This window comes from Carassius gibelio, chromosome A2, assembly GCF_023724105.1.
Source record: "Carassius gibelio isolate Cgi1373 ecotype wild population from Czech Republic chromosome A2, carGib1.2-hapl.c, whole genome shotgun sequence".
Classification (NCBI taxonomy): Eukaryota; Metazoa; Chordata; class Actinopteri; order Cypriniformes; family Cyprinidae; genus Carassius; species Carassius gibelio.
Window position 1 is genome coordinate 15,999,319 of NC_068372.1, and position 19,298 is coordinate 16,018,616.

A 19,298-nucleotide genomic window follows, 5' to 3' on the forward strand; every position below is an offset into this window, starting at 1 on the left:
AACCACTGTCAGGAGAAGAGATTTGTTCTGTTACAGCAGACGCACAGCAGCACAGATTCATCCAGAGCTCAGTGATGTGCCAGAAACGCTTAAGGGAAGGTAATACATTTTGTACAATTAGCAGCAGGCTTTCAGAGGAAGCACCTCTTGTTTTACTCATTAGGATTTAATGGGTTCTTTCAGCCACACATTCATTCAAGTACAGCTGGGATTTATGACGGCTGTCAGCTACTTTCATTATTAAAGACATTATGAACTGTCCTAGTTCAAATAGCCATAAAACAATAACAAGCAAAACTCAGTTAGGACCATTACAGATGACACATATCAACACAATAACCGTCATCAGTAATACCTCTGAAGGAAGATGTGAGAGAACAAATATTTAACAACAGACCGACAATCCTCAAAAGTGTCTTTACAAGAGAACGCAACAGTAACTGTAACTCTCTGGAAATTTGAACCTGGGACCTTTGTGGTTTTAGCCAGGTCTAAAAGTATGATTGTTTCTCTCTGCAAGTGTACAGTATGTGAGAGTTTTGTTGCTAGTGCTTCTCTTTCCTTGAAGGAGGCCCGTCTACTGTAGCATTATGTCACGTAACACAAAGGATTGGACCACAACACAACCAACTAAAAGCTCTGAAGGACACTGTCTGAATCAAAGCTTTTGGTATGGTGGGTGTTATACAATGTAAATGTGAATAAATTAGGGGGAAAAAATGTATATGCAACTAATGATTTTGTAAGGTGACATTTTATTTTATTATCATTTTACATGTTTTGATAATATTTTATTATTAAAAACAAAACAAGCACTCATCAGTGCTAACAGGTCAATTAAATTTAGCAAAAAATTACATGATCAAAAAGTGAAACATGCTATTTACCAGAAAAAATGGTATTAAAATCTTACATCGTCATGTCATAATTATGATTTCTTATCTCACAGTTTTGACATTTTATGTCATAACTATATATTTTTCATAATTTAAAATTGTATGTCAAAATTCTAACTTTAATTTTTTAATAAAGCATACTTTTTATTTGTATGGGATTCCAAAGAAAACACATTAATAAACAATATTATAATACAATACTATTTTGTCTAATAAAATATAACATTCAACAAATATAAACATAAATCACTAAAAACTAAAGTCTGAAAAAGTAAATTTAGGCATCACAGCATTATAATGTACAGTATGAGAAATGTACATTTAATATGATATTTTCTAAATCTTATATTTTACAGTATTATTCATGTTTTTTAACATTCACCTTAAGTGAGTTTATCGCAAACATAATCTAAACATAATAAACTGGGAAAATGAGCATGCATAATTCAGTATCAGTGAATTACAGTACCAGTATGATATCAATATTCCATGTCAGTTTATAATCACAGTAAACATGATCAAAATAAAAGCTCACTGCCTCTTTTGAACATTTGTACTTGTACACTCTGACTTTGCTCTAATGTGAGCCTGTCAGTTTATTAAAAGTACATATTCTCAAGGCCCAAGTACACATAAAATCAAATAATTGTATGACATCTAAAAGCAAAGGACAAGGTAAATATGAATAAGAAGATTTCAGTGTGGTTTTCAGTTTTCAAATTTCAGTGTGGTTTCAGATAATCTTCAGATAATCTTAATGTTCAGTTATGTAGTTTGTGTGGTTTAAATGGTGAGAAAATTATATACACTAAAGGTTTTTTAGTATTGAACAAAATGGTGACCTACCACAAATCTCTCCATGCCAGTACTGCCTGCATTTGCCACAAAGATACCCGAGCCCGGCTTAAAGCTGAGGGGCTGCTGGCTTCTCTTCAGGAGGATGCTGTGGTACTCCTCACAGTCCATATAGAGCCGAACCTCCTCGTGCTCGACCGTCAGCGTGAAGCGATTCCATTGCTGTGTCATATCAGGCACTTTAAAGGAAGCCACCTCCATGTTGTCTGTAAGCCCCGACTCACTGTAATACAGTACAATCCTCTGGGTCTCATCCTCCACAGGGGTCAGGGCCAAGCCCAGGTGGACCATCTTCTGGGAGGGATCTGTGATAGCGAACAGGACCCCTCCTCGAGAGTTGGAGGGTTTGACGGTGACAATAATGGCAAAGTCCTTGAAGAAGGGCTCAGGTACAAAGGATTGGGTCAGTCGACCTACATTAGCATGAGGCCCAAAACTGTAGGCAGGGAAACCCTCGTAGCCCGTGATGAAGGACACAGATGGAGGAAGAGGAACACCAACGAGCTCAGTGAGGACTAGTTGATCCTTAGACCCTCGCTCTGAAAGAAAACACCCAGTAACAGGGGGAATGATTAAAATGAAGGACAATTTACAGTCTTAATATCCCTTCCCATATTTATGAAAATATGTCTCTCCTAATATTACATGAATATACAGTGAACAAGACAAAAGTGTTATTTATACATGAAATACAGATTTCAGGTTTCACTGAACTGTCATAACATTGTCATGGAATGCCTTAAGTATGTTTCAATAACAAATTGTTGCATGCAACATACAGCTTCATTGCAAAGATTTTGAAAGCACTTTTCACTTTTACAAGAGCTACAATGTAGCAATTATTCTTTTGCATTCTTTTTCTGCAATTCCATCTCCTGTTTCACAGTTATTAGGACGACAGTGAAACATTCTCATTAGTTCATGCTAATGTCAATGTCAAAATTCTGTTTCAGTCTGACATGTGTGCTAATGATAATAATGAGGTAAAATATCAAATAAAGAGCTCTACAGGGCTGCAGAACTTCTAGCTAATTCTCTCAGCTAAGCATTAAGTATACAGCAGAGAGAAGCTTCTCTTTCTATAAATTAATTAAAAATGAATTTAATTACAGGTCACAGCAGTTTGTGCTGAAAATAAACTGTAGTGCAAGGCAACTAACTTTCTTAAAGATTAGAAAACACAAATCGCTACAGTATAACGCTTATCACTTTGAAATGCCATGATGTAGTGCATGAGTGTATAATACACCTTGTGTATGCAAATCTCTCCAAGTTGGTTCATTACAAAAATATATTATGAAATCGTAAAGAAACTAAATACATTTATAGTTAATGGGGATGTTTGTGTATTCAAAAAAAAAAAGAAGAAAAGAACATGGCCTTTTACCAACATGTATATCTAAAACGTCCTCTCTCCCTTCATCTCTCATTCTGACCAACACTCATATCACATTCAAATACACTGAACAGACAAGTGCTTCAGTGACTGCATGAAGTAATGGGATGAATGAGATATCATTCAAGGAACAAGTCTGGACCCCAGGGTTAATTTCACAATCTTCCTCTGTGCCTGTAATCAGCAGGCGACCTACAACTGATGGTCCAACAGTGACCCCAATTTCCCCAAAATATCCTGTCCTAATCCTATTATTATAATATCATGTGATAGGGATTTAGCTTTTTACTTCTACGAAAAGTGAACTGCGAAAAGGGGGCTCACAAACACCCTCTTTTGAACCTTTTCGAGTTAAGCTATATTTCCTTGCTTTTATGGGTGAAAAACTATTTCAGTAATGATCTCAACACATAGCTAAGCCCAAATGACATCTGGATACAAAGCTAACAAGACGGTATTGATACACATTAATCTTGCGTATGCAAATTTTTCCAGCTGGTTCATTACAAAAATAAATGGTAACACTTAATTTTGATAGACTACTTGAGACATGTTTTGCTGAATCCCACTGTGGACTGAGGGGAGGCTGGGAAAACAGGGGCTGTGCTCTCCTCTGGTGCTGTAGTGGTGGGCGCAGATGTAGTGACAGCAGGAGCAGGTGAGGTCATCTCTGGGACCCATAAAAACCTGAACCACTGGATCTGAGAGGACACACTAACCAGGCTCAGGAGTACCATACAGGTCAGCGGCAGCACCAGGGCCGCCATGCTGCTTGACCAAGTGTGGTATTTAAGCATACATCATCCATTGATATAACACCACCATAACATGCTATGTCGCTTCTCCCACAATTCTCCTCTTTGTACCCCATAGGGACCCCCTCTTTACCACGCAGGCTGTGGTATTCAGCAGGCAGTCAAATGTCTAATCCTCTACTCCATCATAATGGGATTGTTGAGCACACACAGAATGAGAATGCACAGCCTTTGACCCCCAGCTCAACCCCTTCCTTAAATCCCCTCCACTTATTACCACCTCTGATGAAGATTTAGCCCATGGCAATGAGGATCGTTTGCAAAAATGGAAGCTTTCACAACAGTGTGCAGTTATGTCGAGTTTTAAAGCTTGCTTAATAATTTTCTTCATCTTATAAGGACATACAGTGCTAGCAAAGACACACTGAGTGAAGGGAGCATTACATTTTAATTAGAAGGCATAATGCTTTATGCATTTTCAGTTCAACTAGGATTCAGTTCTGGTAATAGTTCAGGAAGATAAGAAAAGTAGAAAAGAGTTGTGCGCAGTGTAAGAATGAATGATTTTTTTTTTTTTTTACAGTAGTAAGATGCATTAAATTGACCAGAAGTGACAGTAACATTCTTACAGATGAATTATATTTCAAATAAATGTATGAGCAATGAAAAATTATAAAAAGTAAAAACGTTGCCACAAAAATATTAAGCTGATTATCTGTTTTTAACATTGATAATAATAAGAATCAAAAATCAGTATATTAGAATGATTTCTGAAGGATCATGCGACACTGAACACAATGAAACTGCAAAAGTTTGTGGTCAGTAAGATTTTTTTTTTATGTTTATGAACAATGACTATTATGCTCAGGCCCTGTCCCAAATGGCACCCTAAGCCCTCGTGGTCTTCCTCTGAGTCTGCACTTTCATGGCGTAATGCCGCATTGACTGTCGGGTAGAAGTCTGCTGCGGAGCTTGCTCTGTAGTAAATTTTGAGGGTGCATAATGGGAGCGCTCGTGAGAACCCTTTTGAACGTTAAAATTATTAATGGAACACCCTACGGTCTTGTGGACTTAACAGACACGCGCATGCAGTGGCCATGGTAAGTCTGCAAGACCGAAAGTGCACATGAAGTGTTCAAATTGGGACAGGGCCTCACTGTCACAATCTCTGTCTGAAATGCCCACGAGCTCCACTTAAAGGCACCCCATCCTGTACCCTTTACCATTCACCCCGGACTCCATTTCCCATAATCATTTGCTTGGACTCATTAAAAAAATGAATTCACTTGGCTTTCATCAACTCATCAGTCTCACAATATAAGAATGGCACACTCTACATCGCTGGTGATTGAATGTTTATCTCTTCCGTGTTTCCAAGTGTCCTAGATTTAGAGCTTGCCTTTCTTGTATTTGACTGATGCCTTGTTTTTGAATTATTGTTGCCTGCCCTGACCTTTGATTGTATTGTGGAATACTCTTTGCCTGTGCCTTGGATGTTATTGTTTGTTGGTGTTTAACCCTCCCTGTTCTGACTTTGCTCTATGGAATAAAGCCTTGGATTTGGATTTCCAACTTCGTCGTCAAGACTCCCTTTGCTACACTCATCAAGGCCGCATGTATTTGATTTGAATACTGTTAATACAGTATTTCTATTAACGTTATCTGTTACAATATATTTTCAAATGTAAATCATTCCCTTGATGACAAAACTGAATTTTTAGCAGCCTGTCCTCCAGTCTTAAGTGTCACACGATCCTTCAGAAATCATTCTTTTTAAATGCTGATTTGCTGCTCAAAAAACATTTCTTATCTCTTTTTTGTGCTGCTCAGTACTTTTGTGTGGAAACCATGATACATTTTTCAGCATTATTCGATTGTAATGATAAAATCCCCATATTCATCCGGAAGAAGGAGGCGGGAACCGGCGGACAAAGACTTTAATATTCAAGGAAAAAGACTTTAATATTCAAAATAAACACAAAACAGCGCACCAGCCCCTCGCGGACGACTGGTGGACGCAAATAAAAACCAAACATAAAATATGGCCCAGGCCTGGTCCTCTCTCGTCCTTCACTATAGTCGCTCCAGTTTTATATCCTTCCATCTCCTACGTGGGACTCGAGACCGGCGGTGGGGCGCAGGTGTAGCTCATCTCCAATCACTACACCTGGCCTCACTCCTCGTTCCCACGCCTCTCGGCCCCGCCCCACTCGCCACATCGATGAATAGAAAATTCTACTGAGCAGCATGTATTTGAAATAGAAATCTTTTTTATTGATTTATTGTCACTTTGATCAATTTAATGCATCCTTGCTAAATAAAACTTTTTCAAAGCAAAACAAATAATAACAACAATCTTACTGTCCCCAAAGTTTTGAATTGTACTGAATTTTTGATGCTAGTAAAACATTAGCTTATATGTACATTATAGATTTATCAGAAAACTATCAGAGAAGTGGTTATATTCTGGATGGCCTCCATGTCCTTGAACATTGTAAACTAGGAGTCTGTATTCTGCAAGCTGAGGGAAAAATCAGGCCATGGAAATACTGAGTCAGTTTTATCAGCCCAATCTCCACAGCTCAGTGATCATCAATAAGCTGACAAAGAGAGTGTGTTCTGATCCACAGGGTGACAGTGCGTGCTTGATTGAGATTGTTGCAGATTGTTTAGGGTTTTATTTACAATAGGGTTGTTGGGAGATGAAAGGCTGTGTCTTTTGAACATCTTGTTTAAAACTTGTCACTTTTATATCTAAATCAATAAAGAGTAGCCGACAGTTACTTGCTGTCAGTGCCCTTTGGCCTTTAAATCCATTGAATATATACTGCTTCATTTACCAATTCATCCCAATACGCACTTTACATCCTGCTGTGTGCCCAAATTCTGACTCTGGGTGCTTGAAATTATAACACAATTATAAGGCAGAGGGTAAACTTTCCATAGAGTATCATGTGAACAAAAAGGAACTCAAAGTGTTAGCCTTTATTTTAGGTTCAGGAGAATTTTGAGGCCCAAATGTTAAGCAGGAGAGATGATGTTCCCATTCAACCGACCTCACTACTCCCTTTTCTGTAACCCAGCAACATTCAGTAATTGGTTTATTGTCAAAAGCCATCAGCTGTGCAATACTGTGGATTTCTTGTCTATAGAAAAGTCTCAATTAGCATCCATGGCCTCCACTCAAGGGCATTATGCCTAATGGTGCAATTAGACAGTACTGTCCTCGAAATGCCAGAGCCTGAATCAAGAGCTAGACACAAATTAAAAGCTAGACACCATATTTGCATTATGTTTCTCTTAATGAAAAAAAAAACAGTATTATACAGAAATATATTGATATATATAATTACAATAAATTGTAATTGTCAATTAGAGTATAATTCAACCTCTCGAACAATTATTGTGGCATTGTGATTATTAATAATATAATACTTTTTTTTTTTTTGGAGAATATAACTACTGTTTCCAAATCACATTTTGTGATGGTCCTGTAAATAGAATAAAATTTTAACCCTAGCGTGTGTGATTTTAAAAACAGTGATCATCAGGCTCTCCCTAGTGGTGAGTTACAGTACCACATCTACCACTTATTTACTTAAACAGATTCATTGAAACCACACACAATGTGTTAAAAAAATTATTAGCCAAATTAGCCAACATGATAACAATATGTTACTTACTATAAATCAAAACATACAGTCTTTTTTTTTTAAGTGTTGAAATACTCATTTCTCTGTGGCACTAGTAACTGTATGGTGGTCTGTTGTGTCGACTGATTGGTCGTGAGTTCGGGTGAGGGCTTTGGTACTGAGAGATTAACATCAGCAATAGTGAGGGAACAGGAGCTGACAGTAGCCAGGCTTCAGTAATCAATTTGCAAAATGAATGAGGCTTCGTGGGTGAACAAAAACAGTGCTTAGCCACATTAAATTAAAATCACACTCCAGAATCTTTTTAGTAAAGTCTGCACTCGTCTGCTTTTTCCTTTTTTTAGTGACTCTGTGGGCTGTTTCTCAAGAGCATAGTATACCTGATGTCAGACAATATTTTGTGGCCTGTTGTCTGATTAGTTGTTTACATCTTCATCTCCAACCGTTTGAAAGCAGAAACCCCATAGTTACAACCCAGGAAAGCAAATAGTGGGCATTCTCTGCTTGTGAAGTACTGAATATACAAAAAAGGGTTTTGCAAGACCCCTTTATATACAGGTGCATCTCAATAAATTAGAATGTAATGAAAAACTTAAATTATTTCAGTAATTCTACTCAAATAGTGAATCTTGTGTATTAAATAAATTCAATGCACACAGACTGAAGTAGTTTAAGTCTTCGGTTCTTTTAATTAAACATTTATGCATTTAGCAGACGCTTTTATCCGAAGCGACTTACAGTGCATTTAGGCTAACATTTTTGACCTAACGTGTTCCCTGGGAATCGAGCCCACAACCTTTTCCACTGCCAGAACAATACTCTACCACTGAGCCACAGGAGTGCTATATCCAAGCACGCTAACAGAAAGTTGAGTGGAAGGAAAAAGTGTTAGAGAAAAAGATGCCCAACCAACCGAGAGAACCACAGCCTTAAGAGGATTGTCAAGCAAAATCGATCCATGAATTTGAGTGAACTTCACAAGGAGTGGACTGAGGCTGGGGTCAAGGCATCAAGATCCACCACACACAGATGTGTCAAGGAATTTGCTGAACCACAGACAACATCAGAGGCATCTTACCTGGGCTCAGGAGAAGATGAACTGGACTGTTGCCCAGTGGTCCAAAGTCCTCTTTTGGACCAAAGTCCACTGCACCCGTTTACCAAGAGATTGTGAAGCACTTATGTTTCCTTCTGTTGACCAGCTTTTTGAAGATGCTGATTTCATTTTCCAGCAGGATTCGGTTAGTGGTGGCAGCTGCATTGTGCTGCCGGTACATGCTTGACTGACATCTGCCAACACTGTCAAAAGCACCAAAAGTTGGTTAAATGACCATGGTGTTGGTGTGCTTGACTGGCCAGGGACCAAACAATGCAGATGAACTGAAGGCCACTGTCAGAGAAACCTGGGCTTCCACACCACCTCAGCAGTGCCACAAACTGATCACCTCCATGCCACGCCGAATTGAGGCAGTAATTAAAGCAAAAGGAGCCCCAACCAAGTATTGAGTACATGTAGAGTAAATGAACATACTTTCCAGAAGGCCAACAATTCACTAAAAATGTTTTTTTATTTTATTTTATTTATTTTTTATTGGTTTTATGAAGTATTCTAATTTCTTGAGATAGTGAATTGGTGAGTTTTTGTTGGATGTGAGCCAAAATCATCACAATTAAAAGAACCAAAGACTTAAACTACATCAGTCTGTGTGCAATAAATGTATTTAATACACAAGTTTCACAATTTGAGTTTTATTTTTAAATTAGAATTTAAATTATACCAATCCATGTTTTTTTATGTAAAAGTTATTGCCAGTCTTAAAGAAGAAGAAGAAGAAGAAAAATATGTAGGCTAGTTTTAAGACTAGTCTAAGCATTTTATGTAACTGGGCACTGTTTCTAAAGTGCTCATAAAAAAGAATAATAATAAGAATAATAATAAATAACATAAAAGCCACTTAATTTGATGTGTTGTTAAATGAAAGACAAAAAAAGTGCCGCTGTACAAAGGAAATATAGATTTAAAAAGAACACAGGAAAAATCAAGCATGAACTGAAACTGAAATAAGTAGCCAATGCATCCACCCACCTATTATAGTTACATTGAATTCCTCTCAATATCCAGTGAAAGCACCGCCCTTTTCTTTGAACAAACTACTTAACTACTTACCAAAACTGCCATGAGATGAACCCTTTACCAGTTACACAGGTAACTAGACCCCAGCAACATGGTCACCTCCACACCAAAGTGAGATGTTGCCAAATATTTTGGTAGGTGAGTTATCTTTGGCTTGCCCTATGTATTTGTGGATGTTTTCTTTGCTACCATGACATAAAGCACTGTATGACATCAAAGAGAGCCAATTTTTTTAACCAATCAGATTGAGCTGTTGGGCAAGAGGGAGGAGCTGTCTCCGAACAGACAGTGGCCTAGTGTTCACTCTGACTCAGGTCATTATAAGATCCTCACACACCTTTAAGAGCAGAGATAATCTCAAACTCAATGCTGCTTCTGTGTAACATGTGTTGTCTTTATGACATCGGCCCGCCACCTGCTATGTTCTTGTTAAAGATATGCAAGTACACTCAGCTTGTTAGAGCAGGAAATGTTTTATCTGTGCTTACAGTGACCTAATTACCTAATTTCCCCCATGACACCGTAAAATAAATAACTTTAATAAACGGATATGGAACTAATTTGCCATACAATGATAACAATGATGCAACATCAAAACGTCACACCTTTCACACAATCATCTGAATATGAACATGGATGGTCAGCATGAACGCGGCAACAGGACATGCTATACATTATAACTCCTTCTCATGAGTACCGGTGAGGTCTGCAGGTAATGTTTTAAGGGAGTTTACCATGCTCATTGTAATGCAGAGTCCCTGAGGGTCAGTGATAGGCTCGACCCCTGGGCAGAGAATGATAGGAATGTCCAGGCCCCCACGTTCTGTCCAACTTCAATCATTCAATCACACACCTGGAGGTCACAGTTGACTGAAGAGGAGGCTCCCCAAAGTAATTACAGAACTGCATGAGGGAGTGTTCACAGAAAGAGAACACTGAAAGGTGATCACTGATTTGAAATAATATTAAACACTGTAAATAAACAACTTCCATATTTCCATAGTAGCTGCTGAAGATAATGTTTTGATGTGGGATACAGGGTTTGTGATCGGATCAACCAAGACAGATGTTAATACCAGGTTTAATAAGGGTTTTAGGAGTGAGTGCATATCATTACATGACCAAACTTCTAATTAAAAATGATCTAACTATATATCTGTCAATAACATTTGCAAACTGCTCAGTTAATATTACAGTTTGTTTAAATGCCTGTTAAATGTGCCTGACTTTGCTTCTTTGAATAGTTGTGGTTTACTGTGAGAGTAAAGAAAAATCCAATGAGATTTGACAACCAAGCTAATGGACATCATTAGAGGAGCAGAGTATTGACTGTTAACCCAGAGAAACATTCTTGTGGGTGCTGTGGTGTAGTGGTTTACCCTCAAGAGGCAAGCCATTGTGCCCTTGAACAAAGCTCTTCATTTAAGGACGCAGACAGACAGGTAGCGCAGATCCTTTATATAAATAAATATGTAAAAGTAAATATAAAAAAATAAATAAATTATAATAATTTTGTTAGATAAACAACCAAATAATAGTGGGTCACACTAGGATGTAGAATATGGTCATGCAGAATATTTGCTTTATAAGTACTAATAAACAGCCAATAAAATAAAAGGCATGCTAATAAGCAACTAGTTAACAGCGGAACTTCTTGCACAACGATGATGTCACTTTTAGAGTCAATGTGCTTTCAGCATAAACAGCATTAATAGTTATGTTAAATTTAGAGGGCTAACCAGGCAGGTGTTCTCACAGCAGGGAAGAGCTTGAAGGCATTCGACTAATGTGAGCATTTGATAAAAGCTGAATTTGATTAATGCTGAACATTATTTAAAAAAACATTTCAGGGCTCCTTCCTCTCAATATAAAAAATATAGAAAGACAGCGTCAACCCCCTGCAAACATGATGCCATAAATTATGCCAACTTTTGCATAGATTACAACATCAGTTGCAAGACATGTTTGAGAAATGAGCAGTGCAGAAATCAAAACGCAGCAGTACCAGATTTCACTTCAACAATCTCAGTAATAGATGCAAATCTCATGCTGAAAAGAATACGTGGAACCATTTTACTAATAAAAAGAGTGTCTGATCACTCAGTTTTGCTGCAGAAATGGAGCTTCAAACACAACATATAACATTCACAAGCCTCTCAGATAAATCCCACAAATACAGAATATGAAACAACTCACCTGAATATCAGTTTAATTTCAAAGGGAAACAGAAAAATATATTTGGCTATCAATATTTCTATATGCTATATAACTAAAAATAGTAAGACAATTCAAGACAAATGACAGATATCCTCTGCACAAATAAACATCACAAATAGAAACAGGTTACGATTAGAGTGTGTATTAAAGGCTCATGGGAAAGGAAATCTACATGATATTCAGTATAACAAGATTGGAAGAGAAATTAAGTTGAATTAACTGCCTAAAATAATGAACACAATGAGGATAAAAGCATCTCACGCTGTCACTTTTTTTTGTTTTCACTCACAAATTAAGCTGATGTTAAGAGGTAAAATGTTTTTCTATTATTAATTTAGCTCTTTTTATCTGAGGACTCAATCAAGCCCATGATCAGATAGAATAAGACATTTTCTTTTTCGAGCTTTCAGTGTAATTTTCTATTTTCTATTTACTAACTGTTTTTGTAAACCTAAACACTTACAGCACAATTACTAATAATGATAATATTCATCATATGAAGACAGTACTTGGATAATCACAATGTCTAGGCCTGGAGCAGAGAACGTTCAAATTTCACAGTGCATCTCCTTAAGTAAACTAAAATACCGACATTATACCAAAAACAAGAAAACAGAAACATTTGCTTTATAATATAATCACAATATTGGACAAATATCTGAAACAGACATCTGTTTAGATCTGAAATCACACGCACATCTGCATTTTAAAATCCAATTGGAAGTTTGCCAAGTGACAATAAGGCATCAGAAGATCTATAACTGGTGTAGCATCTCTTTCACACACACACACACACACACACGTTTGTTTTTGTGAAAAGTGGGGACATCCCATAGGTGTAATGGTTTTTATAATGTAGAAACTGTATATTCTATCGCCCTTCACCAACCCTACCCCTAACCCTAACCCTCACAGGAAACTTTGTGCATTTTTACTTTCTCAAAAAAAAAAAATACTAATTCTGTATGATATAAAAGCGTTTTGAAAAATTGGGACATGGGTTATGTCCTCATAAGTCACCCTCACCTTGTAATACCTGTCATACCCATGTCATTATACAGAGTTGTGTCCTGATATGTCACAAAAACATGCCCACACACACACACACACAAAATCACATACTGCTCTACATTAAAGCTTAAGCGTGGCATTAAAGCTGAAGCATTTTCATTTGAGGATTTCATAGACTAAATCAGCTAAAAATAATCATCATCAAGTAAATAAATCATATCAAGTATGCAGTTTGACATATGGACACCTTAGTCATAATCTAACCTGTCTACAACTCTGTCATGTTCTTTGCATCATACAAAAGCCTACAGGTGTCAGATGTTCTGACACTAATATTTCCCCATTCACACGCTGTAAAACTACTTTGTCGAATAACCATAAGTAACTTCTTGTATATATATATATATATATCTATATATATATATATATATATATAAGTAAAATATGTTATTTGATATGACTAAATCAAACAAAATATATACTGTACAACATCAGTTAAACTCATTTTTAAGGATCACATCTTAGAAATAGCTCCTTAGTATAACTTTACTCACTTTTTACACTCCAGTTGTCAATCAAAACAGTACTAAAAGTGGACTTGTGTTTTAAAAAACTGAAAACATCCACCGACCTTCCATCACATGAAGTGCAGATGAGAGAGAATCCGAGGCGAGATGCGCACCAACGAGCCACAACAAGAGCCTAGGTGAATGCAGTGATGTTAAACACAAATACACTACACAAATGTCCACAACTGTTTGCATGATGAATTATTTATTCATCCAATTCACTTACCAAAGTTTCATTTTCTTCAGCAGATTGAGCATAAAATTAGTGCAAAGATTCAACACTTCCAGATTGTTGTCACCCACTCTCTGTGTGTCCTCTCTCACTTCTCTCCTCTCTCACCTCAGACTGACTGAACAAAGACTGCCTCAGTCTCAGCACTAAACAGCGCTACGGACGGCTGAAATCTGACCCCGAAAAATCTCTGAGAAGCGACGGTCTCCACTCTTTCAAATCCGTTTTAGTGCAGTGACCCCATAAACAGCTTGGCTGTTTAATCCCTCAATATATATATATATATATATATATATATATATATATATATATATATATATATATATATATATATATATATATATATATATATATATATATTAATTTATATCATATATTAATATAATTTATGTAATGTATTCCCGATGGCAAAGCTGAATTATCAGCAGAAGCCTTTATGCTGATTTGGTACCCAAGAAATATTTCTTCTTATTATCGAAGTTGACAAGAGTTGTGATGTTTAACAGGACTTACTCTAAACTTTTGAACAGTAATGTCTTTATTTACTGTAGTATCTAGGCAATAACAACTTTATAGAACAACAGACCTCATTTACTCACATTAACACTCATGTATTTGGCAAATTGCATTACATTTAAGATATTATTATTTTCACTTCATGCATTCCATGTGAATTGAACCATGACACTGGAATTTTGTCTATTATTATTATTATTATTATTATTATTTTCATAAATAAAACTGTTATTCCAAAGATCCATTGGAAATTCTCTGGGAATCAGTGGCTTAAAAATTACAGTTGGACAGTAAAAATTAAAAATTAGGTTAAAAAGTAATAACTGTATTTGCATCAACATTCAAGAACAAATATCTATCCTTTTATCAAACAATCAAACATCAATAATCCCACCAGCTCAATTGTCTTTCCACCATTTTTAATCTAAAATTATTTCCTCCTTATTCCCTGATACTTTTAAGACAAGAGTACATGCTTGGGCTCAGATGAAGAATCCATGTACCTGAGAGACCTACTTAAAGTACTGAAGAATAACTTCCATGAAGGACCACCCGGGAGGCAAAAGCCTTGTTTGACTTTCACCAGGGGGCTTTTAATACTGTCCCTTCAGAGACTTAAACCTTTCTCTGAAACAATGCAGCAAATCAGGGGTGCAGATCCTGTGTCAGACAAAACATCTTCGGAAGTCTCTGGTCCCGAACAAAAGATCCTGTTCCACAAGAGTCCTTCTTACTCTTCACCAGCACTCTCTGCCTGTTATTGTCACAAGCATCCTCATCCCGGTCCATTAAAACTCTCATATTTCAGCCTACAAAAGTCTACATGATGAAGCTTTTTGTTAAGGTGATAAATTAATGGGTGATTCTTGTCAACAACCTCCAATTAGCTAGTCTTGAAATGATAATGGTTTTGTGGGAAAGCCTGAAGAATGCAGATGACCTGACATGCACCAGCACTTATCGGAGAACTCATGCTTAAGGAATGAGCTTCAATTTGTGTAGGGATGTATGCTTGGACCTCATCTGAATCATATTTAAGACAGGGAAGCTGAATGATTTGCCATCTGACAATAAGAGAGCACCTGAATTAAGAGGCAATTTTTAAAAGAAAGGATTTTTTTATGCAATAGCAGAACCATTTGGGGTTCCCTAAAGTACATTCCTGTGAACAGTTCTTAAAATAACTGTGTGTGTGTGTGTGTGTGTGTGTGTGTTTTGTATACCTGGTATATGGTGATCAAATGTCCCCACAAATAGTAATAGTAATTCTAGTAAATTTTTTAATCTCCATAAAACATGGAAACCCAATGTGTCTGTGTGTGTGTGTGTGTGTGTGTGTGTGTGTGTGTGTGTGTGTGAGAGAGAGAGAGAGAGAGAGTAAAGAACATTTTCTAAAGAACCGCAGAGTCTGTATCGCAACGGAAAGTTTCCATGGATGATGAAGGGTTTTCACTGAACCATAAATGCCAATAAAGAACCTATATTTTTAAGAGTGTGAGTTATAACGTTGTAAGGTAAAGAACTTGAATAGATACTAATAACTTCATTCCACTCAGGTTAAGCACTGTGGCTAGAACTCAAACATAATGTGTTGTTGACAAGGTCAGATTTCAGATGACCTCAGCATTAGGTTAAGTACACAGATGCCAAGTTTAGAAGGCCTAACTCAATTTAAGATTTTCAGTGTAATCTGTCAGCTTAAATATACAAGCTGGCTATGACGTTCAGCAACTAGCATCAACTCGTCCAGCTGTAAATTGGAACAAAAAGCCAGGCAAAAATCCTGCAGGGAATTCCAGCCTTAATTGAGAGCATGAGCAAGATTTAGCATGTTATTTCAGTGATCACATCAGTATTGTGGGCAACAGTTCATTCATCCATAATACTGAAATTTGTATTTACCCACATTTCTATTTACCCCAGTTCAATGTCTAACAAAAACATTATATAGATTAGTAGAAAAACTTGTGAGAGTATGGTCTCAAAGGAGCAGTCAGTTCCTGTATTTGTCTTAGAAAACTCTTGGTTTCATTCTAATATACACAAACAAATACTGACAGATGTGTTTCCCAATCTTCTGATGGCTCAACAGACTAACATAAGATTGTTTAAACATTTTTGATGTTGTTGAAATGTTCTATGATCGACTTCCACATCTTCAAAGTCAGTGTCTCTCATCAAACATGGGAAACAGCTGCCTTCCTTATTCTCATACATCTTTAAACTGACTAAGTTGACTGAGTTTTTCTACTGAAAGCTTTGACAGGCTTTTCAGTTCTCATGAGTTACATTTATAGGATAAATATATGTGTTTATATAGGACACATTAAATTGAACAAAAGAGACAGTGAGGACTTTTATAATGTTGCAAAAGGTTTATATTTCAAACAGAGATTAATTACATTTTTCAATATATTCAGTAACACAGTGATTTTAAGTTATTATAATGTTTTACAACATTGCTGTTTTGAACAAATAAATGCAATGGTGAGAATAAGAGATGTCTTTCAAAGATATGAAAAAATCTTACTGACCCTAATCTTTTGAAAGGTAAAGTTGGTTCAAATGAATTCTAACGGACTCTGATGGGAAACTTATGTAATTTGCCCCCCCCCCCCCCATACACCCTCTAATGGTGTGCAACTCAAGCACATAGAATTTCACATATAATTACAAGGATGCCTTCTGAAAGACTTGAAAGCTGTTGTGCCGATGTCTCCACATTGGTAACACATTAATTTAGGGACCAATTAACTAGTTGCTTATTAGTATGAATATTACTAGCTTATTGGATGTTTATTGCAAGTACTTATTCTGCATTAGCATATTCTACATTCTTAATCTTACCCAACACCTAAATAGCTACCTTAATAGCTATTAATGACCAGTAATTAAGAGTTTATTGAGGCAAAAGTAATAGTTAATAGTGAGAACTGGACCTTAAAATAAAGTGTGACCAAATATTCAATGCATTGTGAAAATGTTCAATTTAAAATGTAACATCTTTTTGAGCCAATCACCTAAGCTCTAAAGGCCATGTGACTCACTCTGGAGCTATGCACCATAAAATCATGATAAAACCATTGTAATGTGGTGTTTGGGTTTTGTTTCTGGTTCATTGTTTTCATATCTTTTATTTTTTAGTTATGTTCTGTCATGTGTTTCCCTTGTCTGTGTGTTACGTTCTGACTGGTTCTCATGTATCTCTGCTTTGTGTATGTGTCATGTTCTCATTGGTTATTGTCTTGTCATGTGGTTCTCAGTTCTGTTTGTCCATTGGTTGGCTTGTGTCATGTGAACTTTCTTGTTTAGTACAAATAACCCTCATGTTCCCATTGTTCTTGGTCGTGTATTGATGTTGTAATCTGCTGTCGGTGAGTTAAGTCCGTTCATGCCTCGTCAAGTCTGTTCAAGTCAAGCCAAACCAAGTCATGTCAAGTCAAGTCATGCCATGTCAAGTCATGTCAAGTCATGCCAAGTCATACCATGTCAAGTCAAGTCAAGTCATGCCAAGTCATGCCATGTCAAGTCAAGTCAAGTCAAGCCATGCCATGTCAAGTCAAGTCAAGTCAAGTCAAGTCAAGTCAAGTCAAGTCAAGTCAAGTCAAGTCATGCCTAGTCAAGTCAAGTCAAGTCAAGTCATGCCATGTCAAAATCAAGTCAAGTCAAGTCATTCCATGCCATGCCATGTCAAGTCAAGTCAAGTCATGCCATGTCAAGTCATGCCATGCCATGTCAAGTCAAGTCAAGTCATGCCATGTCGAGTCATGCCATGCCATGTCAAGTCAAGTCAAGTCAAGTCAAGTCATGCCATGCCATGTCAAGTCAAGTCAAGTCAAGTCAAGTCATGCCATGTCAAGTCAAGTCAAGTCAAGTCATGCCATGCCATGCCATGCCAAGTCAAGTCATGCCAAGTCAAGTCAAGTCAAGTCAAGTCAAGTCATGCCTAGTCAAGTCAAGTCAAGTCAAGTCAAGTCATGCCATGTCAAAATCAAGTCAAGTCAAGTCATTCCATGCCATGCCATGCCATGTCAAGTCAAGTCAAGTCATGCCATGCCATGTCAAGTCAAGTCAAGTCAAGTCAAGTCAAGTCATGCCATGTCAAGTCAAGTCAAGTCATGCCATGTCATGCCATGTCAAGTCAAGTCATGCCATGCCATGTCAAGTCAAGTCAAGTCAAGCCAAGTCAAGTCAAGTCAAGTCAAGTCAAGTCAAGCCATGTCAAAATCAAGTCAAGTCAAGTCATTCCATGCCATGCCATGCCATGTCAAGTCAAGTCAAGTCATGCCATGTCAAGTCAAGTCAAGTCAAGTCAAGTCAAGTCAAGTCAAGTCAAGTCATGCCAAGTCAAGTCAAGCCAAGCCAAGCCAAGCCAAGCCAAGCCAAGCCAAGTCAAGTCATGCCATGTCAAGTCATGCCATGTCAAGTCAAGTCTTTGTTTATTGTTTGAATTTAACTTTGTTTGAATAAAGCTGCACATTGGTTCTCACTATGCTCGCCTTCAGTGGACTCATTATAACCTCTGAGAAACAAGCGTCAGAAAGAGCAAATCTTATATCTCATGCGAAGAGGAAGTTTACATAAAAGCTTTAAAGTAATAGTAAAAAAAAACAAAAAAACACACACACACACGCCCTTTTAAAGTTCAACGAGAGGGTGGAAAATGTTCCTGTAAAACTAAACTTTAAATTTTTTTGGCGTACACACACAAGACTAAGATTATCAGAAAAATGAACATTCTTTGATAACATTATGTTTCTTAATTGCGCTGATTCGATTAGAGTCAGCTACGTATTAACCAGGATGTCTTGACTAAATTTCCATTTTAGATTTGTAAATCAAGACCAGTCTTTTTAAATGTATCTACACTAAAGGCATTAAGACACAAGGTCTTCTCTTTGATTATAGACTACATTCTAGGCTTGACCGTTGTAATAAATGGTGCATGCTGGAAAGCGTGAGGTCAGTATTTTGTGTAATTGACATCCTCAGTGCCTGTATTGCCCTACGCAGTCCTCATGCAGCTAATACAGTCACATCCCACGAAATGAAATTCCTCTTGGG

General features: G+C 37.1%; 1 protein-coding gene across 2 annotated transcripts in view; it reads right to left on the bottom strand.

Moving 5' to 3' along the window:
• Positions 1-13,820, bottom strand: part of LOC128028374 (collagen alpha-1(XV) chain-like) — a 33,272-nt gene extending 19,452 nt beyond the window's left edge. For both annotated transcript variants that reach the window (XM_052615759.1, XM_052615758.1), the window contains exons 1-3: positions 13,713-13,820; positions 13,549-13,619; positions 1,743-2,290 (exon numbers count right to left, since the gene is read on the bottom strand). In XM_052615759.1, the coding sequence (XP_052471719.1) occupies positions 1,743-2,290; positions 13,549-13,619; positions 13,713-13,744 (651 nt within the window). In that variant the 5' untranslated portion in view covers positions 13,745-13,820. The remainder of the gene's footprint in view (positions 1-1,742; positions 2,291-13,548; positions 13,620-13,712) is intronic.
• Between the last annotated feature and the right edge of the window lie 5,478 nt (positions 13,821-19,298).